Source organism: Tinamus guttatus, unplaced genomic scaffold (genome assembly GCF_059628265.1).
Source record: "Tinamus guttatus ecotype Peru unplaced genomic scaffold, ASM5962826v1 Tinamus_guttatus_pri_ptg000131l, whole genome shotgun sequence".
NCBI classification, from domain to species: domain Eukaryota; kingdom Metazoa; phylum Chordata; class Aves; order Tinamiformes; family Tinamidae; genus Tinamus; species Tinamus guttatus.
In genome coordinates this window covers 1,651,974-1,664,098 of record NW_028288665.1, presented here as the reverse complement: position 1 = coordinate 1,664,098, position 12,125 = coordinate 1,651,974, and the positions used below count along the sequence as shown (strand labels likewise).

The following is a 12,125-nucleotide window of genomic DNA, read 5'->3' as shown; positions in this document are numbered from 1 at the left end:
TTTCCCACTTACCCCTTGGATAACCAAGGAGCCTTTTGACAATCGCCCTCCTTTTGGCATAAAATTCAAGGTGGATCGAGAGGCTCCTGTATCTATCAAGAAACACACTTCCTCTCGGTCTGGACCCACCCTACATGTTATCAAGGGCTCCCGTGTGGTGGATCCCTGGTATAATGGGAGCCCCTGACATCCCTGGCAATCCATTTCCATTAGTCGGTGGATTTCCTCTTCCTGAGGATCTCTTAGCCTCTGTGGGCATTCCCTTCTCCAATGTCCTTCCTCATTACACAATGCACACTGATTTCTTCCCAATTTTTGTTTTAGTTGGATATCTTCTGTTGAAGAGACCATTCCCCTGCTCTGCCTTTGATTACGCCCTTGAGATCGACCCCTTCCTCTGGCCCTTGGGAGTCCCTCAGGGGGCCTCACAGATCCTTGTGATTGTCTTATATACTGAGCCATAATCATTGCCTTTGTCTTTGCCTTTTCCTCATCCCTTCTCACATACACCTGTTGTGCTCTCTTTACCAATTCCTCTAATGGTTTATCCTGCCACTCTTCATCCTTCTGCATCCTCCTTCTTATATCAGGCCAAGATTTAGTGACAAACTGTACTTTTAGTAATGTGTCAAAGGCTGGTCCCTCAGGGTCCAGTCCTCCCTGTTTCCTCAAAGCATCTCTAATTCTTTCTAGCCAATGAGAGGGGCTCTCATCTTTTCCCTGTTCCAAGGTCATAGCCTTTGACATATTATTAGTTCTGGGGACTGCCATTTTAATGGCTCTGATTATGTATGCTCGATAATCTCGAAGACGGGTCAAACTGACTCGATCATTTGGATCCCAATGGGGGTCTCCCACTGGGATCATATCATCCACTGTGGGTGCATCTATCACATTTTGGCCTGCCTGCGGGTGTTCGTCCTCCCATAATTGACGAGCTTTTTGCAAGATCATTTTCTTTTCCTGGAATCCAAATAAGATTCCTAAAAGAAAATCCCAATCCTTCCAAGTGTAATCTGCATTTCCTGTAATCTGCATTTCCTAGATATTCATCTATCTTTTCCCCTACTCCTATGGGATCATCTAAATAAGGAGGTAGTTCTTTCTTTAATCCCCTTATATCTTGGGTGGTCAGTGACACGATTACAAATCCAAATCCCCCATCCTGACCTCCCAATGGAACCTGTCGTAGGGGCATTTGCCGAATTTTTGTCGGAACTTTAGAAGTTTTTGGCACCTCGTACTGGGTTCCTTTTCTTGTTTTTGAAGGGGATAAAATGTCCTGTTCCTCCTCCTCTTCACTGTCACTAGAAGCAGGAGGTACAGAGGGGACAAGACCTGTGGCTCCTGATGCGTCGTCCGACCCTACAGGGGGCCACCTAAATCCCCCTGGTAACTTATATTCTCGCCAAACAAAACAACAATATTTTATCATTAATTCCATAATTATTCCTAGGGGAATGCGTAAGTTATCCCAAACCCTCAAAAGTCTCCCCAAGGGACTATATGGGGATAAGTTAAGGTCATCATTCCTTTCCCTAGCACCCTCTTTTGCCTTCCCTTCGCTGCTCTCCCTGGACTCCCATGTCGGAGTCGCCACCCCTTTTGTTCCCCACTGTCCCATAGTACTCACCAGTGAGATTTCAATGGTCCTTTCCGTCAAACCTGGTCCTTTCCGTCGGACTTTAGCGCTACCCGGAGGTCCTTTCCGTCAGACCTAGCCCTTTCCGTCGGGCTTAGCGCTACCGGGAGGTCCTTTCCGTCAGACCTAGCCCTTTCCGTCGGGCTTAGCGCTACCGGGAGGTCCTTTCCGTCAGACCTAGCCCTTTCCGTCGGGCTTAGCGCTACCGGGAGGTCCTTTCCGTCAGACCTAGCCCTTTCCGTCGGGCTTAGCGCTACCGGGAGGTCCTTTCCGTCAGACCTAGCCCTTTCCGTCGAGCTTAGCGCTACCGGGAGGTCCTTTCCGTCAGACCTAGCCCTTTCCGTCGGGCTTAGCGCTACCCGGAGGTCCTTTCCGTCAGACCTAGCCCTTTCCGTCGGGCTTAGCGCTACCGGGAGGTCCTTTCCGTCAGACCTAGTCCGTTACGTCACACCCCTTGAGGACCCCCTCCTGGTCCTACCTGCGGATCCCCCAATCCGCTTCTCGTCTGTCTCCGGACAGTCTCGGGAACCCAATCAGTCGTCCGGTGCAGGCTGCCGTCGAAGGGAGTCGATCACCAAAAGCTATGGTGAGGCGCGCCGTCGACTCCAATCGCCGTCTGCCGTTCCCGGAAGGTGGAAGGATCCCGGACGAGCCCCCAATTGTGCGGAAAATCTCGCTGTCAAGAACTGAATGTCCAAAAAGGAGACAGAGGAGTCCTAAAACTTTATTCGAATAAAGGGAGAGTCCACCGGGCATATCCCTGTGGGGTCTCTCAAATTGCTGGGGGACGCAGCCCCCCTTTTATCCTAATTTCCCGACCGAGGGACGCCCTCTCCTTTTCCCCATTGGCCAAGGTACTCAGAAGTTACAGCCTTCCCGGCCCGCCTACACCGAACTCCGGCCTCCCGCCATCTGTTCTCACCTGAGCTCACCAACTCCTTTGTCCCCCTTGCTGAAGAATGTGGGGCAATTGCCCTATTTCCCTCCTTTGTAAAGGCCCCATCTCCTTGCAGATGACTCTTTTTGTCCTTCTGGGCTCATGGCTCCACTCAGTCTCCCCTCCCTTTGTCCTGCTCTTCAGCCAAACTGTGGAGAAACCCCCTTATTGATTAATACAAAAACTTGAGCATTCCGCTCACAAGGAAAATTGCACCAGCCTTTTTCCTTGATAATTTTGACTTCAAGTTCAGGCAGAATCTGTGTTACCCTTTGGACAAGTTATTCAACTCCCCAACTTCCCCAAACATGGCAGAACAGCTGATTTTCTACGGGGATCCACTTGTTAAGCTGTGTCTGCTCCAGCAATGTTGTGGTGGTTCTTTCACAGTGCTGAATACATCTGAATCGGGACAGAGTCACTGAAGAGCTTTAGGCCTGAATTATAGGAACAGTTTTGCTGATATTCTCATTTGAGTCTCTGCCTGAGAAGGGTGCTGTTCCAGCTTCCACTGTTCCTGTCCCTCTTTAATAGGTGTTTGGGTTTGAGAGAGAATAACTGAGTCACTGAAGAATGCAGGGTTTTGCATACCCAAGCTGTTTTCAAATCTAAGTTGAATTTTACAATTTTACATACAAAAAAGTTGGAAGAGAAGAGTTAAACACTATTGCAAATAAATCCAAGTTTGAAGTTTGGACTGATTGAACCATTTGGACTCGGGCTAATAGATTTTTTTTTCCTCTTTCCCTCCCATCTTGCTATGAATAGTAGAACTTTGTAGTTGAATGATCGGTGTAAGTGTTCCACCTCTGTGCTATACAGAGTCTTTCAGAGCACCTTGCTGTTTCTCTTTATAAAACTTGTCTGAACATCAGAAGCATCACCATTGTTCTTTAGCCAAGGAGCTGGGATATCAAGACGTTGTAAGAATTTTTTCTAAAGTTATGGAGAATGTCTGCAAAGGATTGATGACCTGACCCTTTTTTTTTCTCTCTCCTTTTTTTTTTTTTAAATGTCCTAAGCTTTACCCACTTCCTTAACTACAAGACCATTTGCCCTACTGCACCAGCCCTCATAAAAGCTCTGTTGGCATATTACATTTATTTCCCATCCTAAATCAGCCAAAGTGCAGCCACCTCAATACTGTCTGGAGAAAGCAGATACTGTATTCATTCTTGATTTTGCCCAGTACTTGACTAACACCTGCATTTTCCAAATTCAGAGAAATTGAAATTTGCTTTCTTTTCTTGACCCATTTCTATCATGTAGCAGTGCTGGAGGCCAGTGCTGAGCTGTAAGGAAGCTCAGAAGGTCGACTCTGGCCATCTTTGCTGCTTCTCTATTTTCTGAATCACTGCCAAACTGAAGGTGTTCTGAAAGACAGTGAGTACGTTAGTGGGAAATCCGCTGTGTCTGAACTCCTGTGTGACTGGTAGGGGATCAAATAATTCTCAGCTTTCACATTCCCAGTGTGTAGTACTGTAGTAAACACTGTTTTGGCATCAGGCATATGAAAGGACAGGTTTTCAACACATAAACTCTTAGCTGTACTATGCACATTTTAGGAAATCTTCTGCTTGTTTCTAAATAATCCTGTATTCCCCCTTTTCTAAGACTTCTAATGAAACTGGCGAGGCTATAAGATGAACAGCATGTGCAAAATCAAGACTTTTAAGGTGCTTAACCTGTAGCATTTGTCACAAACCCATGCACAGGGCAGCATGCAGGATGCTTTGCACACCTTGATAAACGGCACAGTTCTGCTGAGGACATGCTTCAGTCCCCATTTCAGTGAGATCTAGCAGCACTTGGTCTGATTTGTGAACACTGCTGAGAAAAAGCCTTGCCATTTCTTCTGTATGTGTCATGTCAAGGTTTCAGCTCCCCATAGTGCCAGGTGAGCAGTCACACCTGAAGCAGAGTGACGCTGAACAAGTAGGTCAGCAATTTCAGTGCATGCATCTTTCATGTGTGCGTATATTTGTGTGTGTGTGTGTGAGGAGAACGGTGGAAAATCACAGTACTGAATCCTCAAATTTCTGTTCCATCTTCACTTAGGTAAAAATCTCTCTGTTTCATGTGCAGCTGAAGAGAATCAGGCCCTTTTGGCCTCTTCCAGCTGTAAGGTATGTGGCACCAATAAGTAAAAATGATAAAGAATTGCAGAATGAATTGATTCCATCCAACAGCAAACAAGGGCTTTGGCTAAAAGCAAGAGGAATGGCATTATTCCCTACCAGGTTTTATCTGCCCCAGTTACACTGTGTGTGCTTAGTGCCAAGCCGATAGCTCGCTGAAGATTTAAAGAAACAACACTCGCACCACTCTTAAGAGCTGCCACTACTGCCGTAGTTGTCCTTCTGCCATTGTGTCCACGGGAGTCCGTGCAGCTCCGCAGGGAGCACCAGGAGGGCAAGAAAGCCCCAGCAAGGAGCGGGATGGGTATCCGGGGGCTCGGCGCCCATTGGAGAGGCTCGGCGGCTGGTCACGGAGGGCAGCCGGGCTGAGGCGGCCGCGCGGCCGTGTGCTCTCGCCTCCCCCCGCGCGCAGCCCTCCCTTCCATGCCGTGCCGACGCGCGTGTGGCGGAGGCGCCGCGGCAAGCGGCAGCGCATGGCGGCCGGGGCGCAGCCGGCCATGCTCGCCTTGCCCTCGGTGGGCGACAAGGCCAAGAGGAAGGCGTTCTGCCTGGTGAGGATGAAGCCCCTGAAGGAGCCCGCCGCCCCCGGCAACGTCTCCTTCGTGATTCACTGTCACATAGGCAAAGAGATCAAGCACATTTGCAGCAACTGCAGTCGCGGGGAGGAAGCCCGTGACGGTGAGTGCAGGGATGCCGTGGGAGCGTGGCTGCTGGCAGGGCATGTGGGGGGGGGTGTGTTCTCTCCATGCATCCCAGGGAAGTGGGAAAGGCAGCACGGAATGGATGTGCTGGGCATGGATGCAGCGTGTCTATCCTAGAGGTGCCGAGGGGGACAGGGCTAGCAGTTAAGGAAACAACTCTTTTTTTTTTTTTTTTTTTTTCCTTTCTTTCTGCTTTCTCATCTAGTTGCTATAGAAATTACTGTCTGTATTGCTTGTGTTCTGCTCCTGTTCCCGTGAATTTTAAGTTAGGGCTTCTGCCTCGGTATGCCAACTTTTTCCTCGCTCTACTGCAGTAGAGTTTGCTTGACTCCGCTCAGCATTTGGAGGCATTGGGACACACGGAGCCCAGCCAGGACATGCTGTCACAGGCGCTGGGGGACGGTGCTTATTTCCGAAATTAATATAGCATTCTTCATCAGACAACTGTTTTCATCCATTACACCTGCCCTGTGGGTACTGAGCAAAACCTCAAAAGGGTATTCAGAGAGTGGCAGTATAACCAGTCCCTGGCGTTGTGACAGGTAAGCATATGCTTTCTGTGTTCTTGTAAGTACTAATGTTTGGAGGAGAACAAAGACAAAACATTTGTATTTTGCCGAAGTCGGCAATTAGGAGAAACTGAGAACTGAGGGAAGCATAAAACCATTCAAGCAAGAAGCAGCTGCGCAGATGTAACTCCCCAGCCTTGCTCAGTCCTTTATTATTGTTTTGCCGGATGCTTTTACAGTTTATCTTGAGTCTGAAGGCACTTGACTTAGGATTGCCCATTAGCTGATATAGTAGGCAGCTCTCATTTTCTGAAGGTCAAGGAAAGGTTTTATTTATGGTGAATGCAAATATGAAATGGTTATTTTCTGAGCTGAGGGTTCTCAGTAGTTGTACGTACTTAATTTTCCAGTTTTTAACACTGACGTTGTTATCATCAGCATCATTTAATTAACCAAAGCTGCCTTAATTTCTTCTGTGCAGAAGAGCGAAATATTATTTGGGATCTCATGGTCACTCGCCAGCCATAGGTCTGCAGTTTAATGAAAGAATTGCAGTTTTGCTAACGTCCCTTCAGAATTAGAGTCCTCCTAGTGTAATTCCAGTTTTCTCTAATTAAACTGCAGCTAAAACATTGCCTTCACACTAAGGGTGGAGATACCAGAGCAGCCTTGAAGCCCACAGTGGGTTAAACACTTTTGCTGCTTATGCCATTACAGCCAAGGGAAGAATTTGAATGCTGTACAAAATGTTGAGTGTTTTCTTCCCTTTTATGTGCTGCTGGTGACGGCAAACCCCACAGATATTAAATGAAGGGATATGCACAGCAGCAGGTACTTTATACTATTATGGTGGTTTATTTATCATTCAAGGCAATGAAGCCAATTGTTAAAAATAGGTTTTCTTAGATAAATTGAATTCACCTGAAACTTGATTACATCAACATCTTTTGCTATTTTCTTGCAATCTTGTCCTGTAAGTCTTTTCATAGCACGAAACAAATAGTTTCCCATTTTTAATGTGCATGTGTGTATGCAGTATACTTGTGAATATATAATTTAATTACTTGTTTATCTTAGCAGATTAATAGGTATACATCAAAGTACTTGGCTTCCTCTTATGTTTGATTGTTTAGCTTCAAACTATAAGATACTCTGAGAAGGGTATATCTCTTGTCAGGAGATAGTCTACTAACTATAGAAAAGCAATGAATAGGGCATAGGTTCTTCCAGCCAGCAGACTCCCAAAACATCCCACCATTACCCTTGCACCATCTAGTACCACGGGGCAGGAGTTCATACCACCTCATGCAAGCAGTTCTTTATGGTCATCATCTAAAAAGGACACAATACTGGCACAATCTTTAAATCCTTTTTTTTTTTTTTTTTTTTCTCAGCATGGGCAGCTATGAGTTTCCTGCAGAATGCTAAGAAGTAATGAAACTGTTGTCCCAGCTATGCTGGCTGAGCTTGTTTACTCACTTGATACTGGTACCCTATTCAGGATTGGAAAATGCCAATATTTCCATTGGTTAATACCACTCCTAGACCTTTGGGGATTTAGAGGGAAATAATTTTGTGAACTGAAGTTCAACAGGAAAGATAAAGGCATAACAATTACCTTTAAAATTGAAAAATAACAGGTGAAATCTGTAATTAGCCCAGATGCGGAGAAGTGAGGATCTCATGAGGTCTGTGCATCCTCACAGTGGCACAACCTGGAAAGCATCCAAAGAGAGCACTGGTTAGCATTTTCTATAACGGAACTACACATCATTTTCCACTATGGACCACCCTGCCCTGCTGGCCAAAAATATTTATATGTATATATGTGTAGATATGTGTGTGTGTTTTTATTTTTTTGAAATTTGTTTGTTTAATTTATTTAATGTCCTTCAATTCCAATTATAACTCCTGTTTCCCTACTCATGATCTTACTGTGCATGTTCTCTGCACTGCTGCACTGGCAGGGCTGGAGAAGGAAAATTCATGTTGGATAAGACGGCAATCGTTCTAAGCCAGTAGCTGATCTGGCAAATGCATGGAGGAGGAGAATAGCAGAACAGATAGAAGTATAATCTAAGGAAAAGGTAGGCAGAACCTGTGAAAAGTATAACCTGTGAAAAGGTAGGCGGAGGTACTGAGTTGTATTATCTCTTCTAAGGGAGGTCCTGTAATCTGGAGTGAAGTTAGTGGAGGAATTTGGCTGTGCAGATGGATCCAGTGAAGTAAGCATGAAGGGAAGTGATGCGGATGCAATGCTTTGAGGGAGCAGAAAATGAGCAGTGAGAAGCCCAGAGAAGGGAGGAGGGAGTCATGCAGATATGTGTGTAGCCATCACAGAGAAGGAAAAGGATGCATTCAATGCTCTCTTAGTCAGAAAATAGAAAGCAGAAGGGGGGTGCATAAAGCACCCATATTGAGATTCCGAGTGACAGGAAGAAAAAAAAAGGGAGGGGGGGCTTAAAATGGAGAAGAAGGAATGAGATTGTGTGTAAGGAAAAATGAGGTGCTCTGTTTCATCCTGTGAAGTTTGGGTGGCTCAGGATGTCCAGGACAGTGTTAGAAAAGCAATCAATCAGAGACAGTAGAGCAGACCAAGAGGGAACAGTCAAGTGTGGAAAGTTCTGAGTCACTGCGAGGAATAAAAGAGCCCCGCAAGATCAGGACAGATCACTGAGTGCCACCAGAGGTGTGCAGGGTGGAAAATGCTGGGAGAGACAGGGTAGTAAAGAGTCACAAAAGTCCCCCCAAAAGACAGACAAGAAGCGGGAGCATAGGAGAAGTGGGAGGTGTTTTGAAAATGCTGGAAAGATGAAGGCAAATGCCGCTACCTCTTGAAGCTGAATGCAAGAGTGCCTGCTAATCTCGAAGAGAACAGGGAAACACAGCTGCAAGAGATCCAGGTGTGCTGGGATGGCACCGTGCTGAACATCTCCTGGTACGTACAGAGCCTTTCTAGACATGCAGATTTCAGTGGTGTCACGGGAGGCTGGTGGGAACCACAGGGTCATGGTTGGTGGTATGCTTGGTGAAAAGGGAGCACTAGCTAGAGGGACAAATAGAAAGGAAATTGGCTGGGTTTTATTTAATGTATTTATGTGGTGAGCACTGAATCTAAATGTCCACAGTCTCTTGCAGAAGTCTGAGGCTGAGTCAGAGTCATGATCAGTTCTTTACTACGATTAGAGAAGACAGTAAATGTTTCAAAACATCCCAGAAATGATCTGAGAGAAACAAAGGTTTTGAGCAAGATGAACTGGGATACCATTGATTTTTATGCCAGAAATATAAAGTGGAGAACAGATATCCTAAATGTATACTGAAAGAGAGGGTCTGCATAGGGAAAGACATTTTTCCTTACAGTGACAGATTAAAACTCCCGAGTTCTCAATTCAATTCCCACCTCCGCAAAGGAGCCCTGTGAGGCTTTGGACAAGTCTGTCTTTGTGTCACTCGGTACCAAAGTTCCATGTCTGTAAAGGGGAGATAATAGGATTTCCTTTCACCTACCCACTGATCTCTAAATAGACTACGAGTCCTTAGGAGAAACAAAAAAGGTTGTCTCTGGCTGTTTGCGTTCCTAGTGCCTCAAAATAGGGAGGGTGGCTCTGATTTTATTGGGTCTCTAGGTACATGTATAGCAGAAATATGAATAATATTAATAGAAAATAATACTAATAATAAATATACACTGAAGATTTAATCCAGAACTTATATCCAGTCTGCTTATCATATATTCTTACACTTCAGTTTGCTATTTAAGCGTAGACAATCGATTATCTTATATATGTGTGAAAATCAGAGTGGACTGAGATATTGCCACTGCGGGAACTCCTGCACTCATTTTTCTGCTGTCAGCCTTTTTCTGAAGCCTCCAGATAAAGACTATTTGAAAATGGGAAGTATGAGCTTTTTTTTTTCTTTTTTTTTTCTTTCTTTCTTTTTTTTTCCCTTTTTTTTTTTTTTTCAGTTCCCACCTGGAATTGTTCTCTAATTCGGATATGTTTTTCAGATGGGAACTTCTGAGAATATGACTTTATTGTCAATTAAGAGATTGTCTCTGAGGTGTTTTTTTGTTTTGTTTTGTTTTGTTTTGTTTTTTTTGCTACCCACAAAAGTATTTATTAAATGAAAGAGTTATCTTCTAGACAAGCCATAAGCACTGCAAGAGTTGTGTAGAAAAATAAGTTTCCCTCCATTAATTCTCACAGTATTTCAAGCAGTACCTGCTCTTCCGTTACCATCTCCAGAGTGAACGCAGTGTGAGGCATTGCAGTCATTTACAGTTGTACCTGTTCAAAATCCTAAAATATTTTGGAGAAAAAGAATCAGACAACACAGAATGGAAAAGCAGAAGAAAGAGACCAGTGTAGCTGATCCTGCCATGAGGTGTAGGAAGCAGAAAAACACACCTGATGTTTCAACAGATGATATAGTTATGCAATGTGTGACTTTGCTCTCTGAGGGATAGTTTTTTTTTAAAAAAAAAAAAAAAAAGGCACGGACAAACACTGCAGAGTGAAATACATTTCCTTCACAGTGCAAGTCAAGATATAAAACGGGTTTATTTTTGAGGTCTAAATAAGTTGATGTGGGGCAAATGCGATGGCATGCCAGGGAAAGTTGATGAAGTCTCACAAAGACATCCTGGATCCCTGGATGAGGAGGCTGCGGGGAGGCTGAAGTCCACTTGGCTCCTCTTGGGGTCGCTTCTGCCCCTGGCAAAGGATTGGCCAGTGATATGTGAAGCTTTCCTTGAGCATTAGAAATGGAAATTATTTCAATTGACTGGTTTGCAGGCAAAGCAAAGAAAAGGGATGGGGGAGAAGGGATTACATTTTCTACCTCTATGTCCCAAGCTAAAGCTAAAGGAACACCACCAAGCCTAGGGCAAGCCGTTAATTGCTCATGTGCATCTCTGTAATGAATAATTCATATCCTATTTAATTGCCTGTAGCAAAATCTTATAGCCCCCAAATAAATCAGCTGTGTACAGGTCCAGGCAGTTCTGTGCTGTGGCTGATGATGGGAAATTCACTGTCAAGGCAGGACGGACAATCACCAAGCAGAGCTCGGGGTCCCCTTGGAAAATACCTTGGCCAAAATAGCAAGAGAATTTACATTATTTGACTGAAGCTGTAGGAAAAATAAGGGTTACAAGTGCAGTCCTCATTTGTGTAATTTTGATAGCACGGGGAAAGAAAAAGAAAATGTAACTGAGGCTTGGTCACATTTACACAAGCATGCATCTAGACCCCATGTTTTCCAGTGAAAAGCCCTGTGCCCCTGCATAAGAAATGTTAACAAATGTTTCTGGGAATTCTGTATGTGGGTCACTGATTTGAGTTTTAGGAAATGACAAAAAATGATGGACTTGCTCACACTAGCTAAGACCCTGTCTCGTTTTTATTACACAATGTTGACACAAAGACATTGATAGAGCACTCCATCTCTTAGTGTCTTTAGAGAGCAGTTGGCTGGCTTGTCTTCCTCTCATCTCTTCCCATTGACGTCTCTCTTTTCAAAGCTGTAACTTGGATGTCATCTTTTGATAACATCTTACTATGCTGCGCTCTGTTCTGAGGACAAAGCTTAAAGCACCGTGATATGTAAACCACTTAAATACAGATATCAGGGAAGCCCTGAACACTGAATGAAAAATGAGCTCTGTGTGGGGAGTCTGAAAAAGCACAGAAAAATGCCATCAGCGTGATGGAGGCAAGACAAGTGAAGTGTTGTGTGTGTGTGATAAAGAACACATTTCTTGTGTTTAATAATAATGCTAGTCTTTAACTATTTGTCATCATCTTGAGCAGTGTGCCTAGTTTGGGTTATTCTGGGTCAAGTTTGTTCTGTTTTGTATTTTGGACATATCTAATTGCTATTATTAGGAAAGACCATGAGTTTTTCATAAGCGAAGGGAGACAGTAAGTTAGGGGCCAAAGTGCAGATAATGGAGTAGATAGTGGCAGAACATGTTCTCACTATATTATCAGAGCACTGAAAGAAAAAGCAAGAAGGTGAATGAGAGCCTGTAATGAAAGAAAACATTGTTTTTTATGAAGTATTTCTAGTGCCATTCTTTTTCACCAAACATGATCATAGGAAAAAAATGTTATAAGATTTACGACCAGATTAGTTTGCTTGTCTTCAGGACCTTTCATAAGACATAGATATGTTTATAAAGGCCGTATCATC

General features: G+C 44.4%; 1 protein-coding gene across 6 annotated transcripts in view; it reads left to right on the top strand.

Moving 5' to 3' along the window:
• PHACTR1 (phosphatase and actin regulator 1) overlaps positions 1-12,125 on the top strand; it is a 290,390-nt gene that overhangs the window by 147,984 nt on the left and 130,281 nt on the right. Inside the window, exon 1 of one of the 6 annotated variants that reach the window (XM_010217966.2) lies at positions 5,246-5,395. The exons of the other annotated variants lie outside the window; for them this stretch is intronic. Within the exon in view, the coding sequence (XP_010216268.2) occupies positions 5,275-5,395 (121 nt within the window). The 5' untranslated portion in view covers positions 5,246-5,274. Of the gene's footprint in view, positions 1-5,245; positions 5,396-12,125 lie in introns of those variants that run through there. 6 annotated transcript variants of the gene reach the window in all.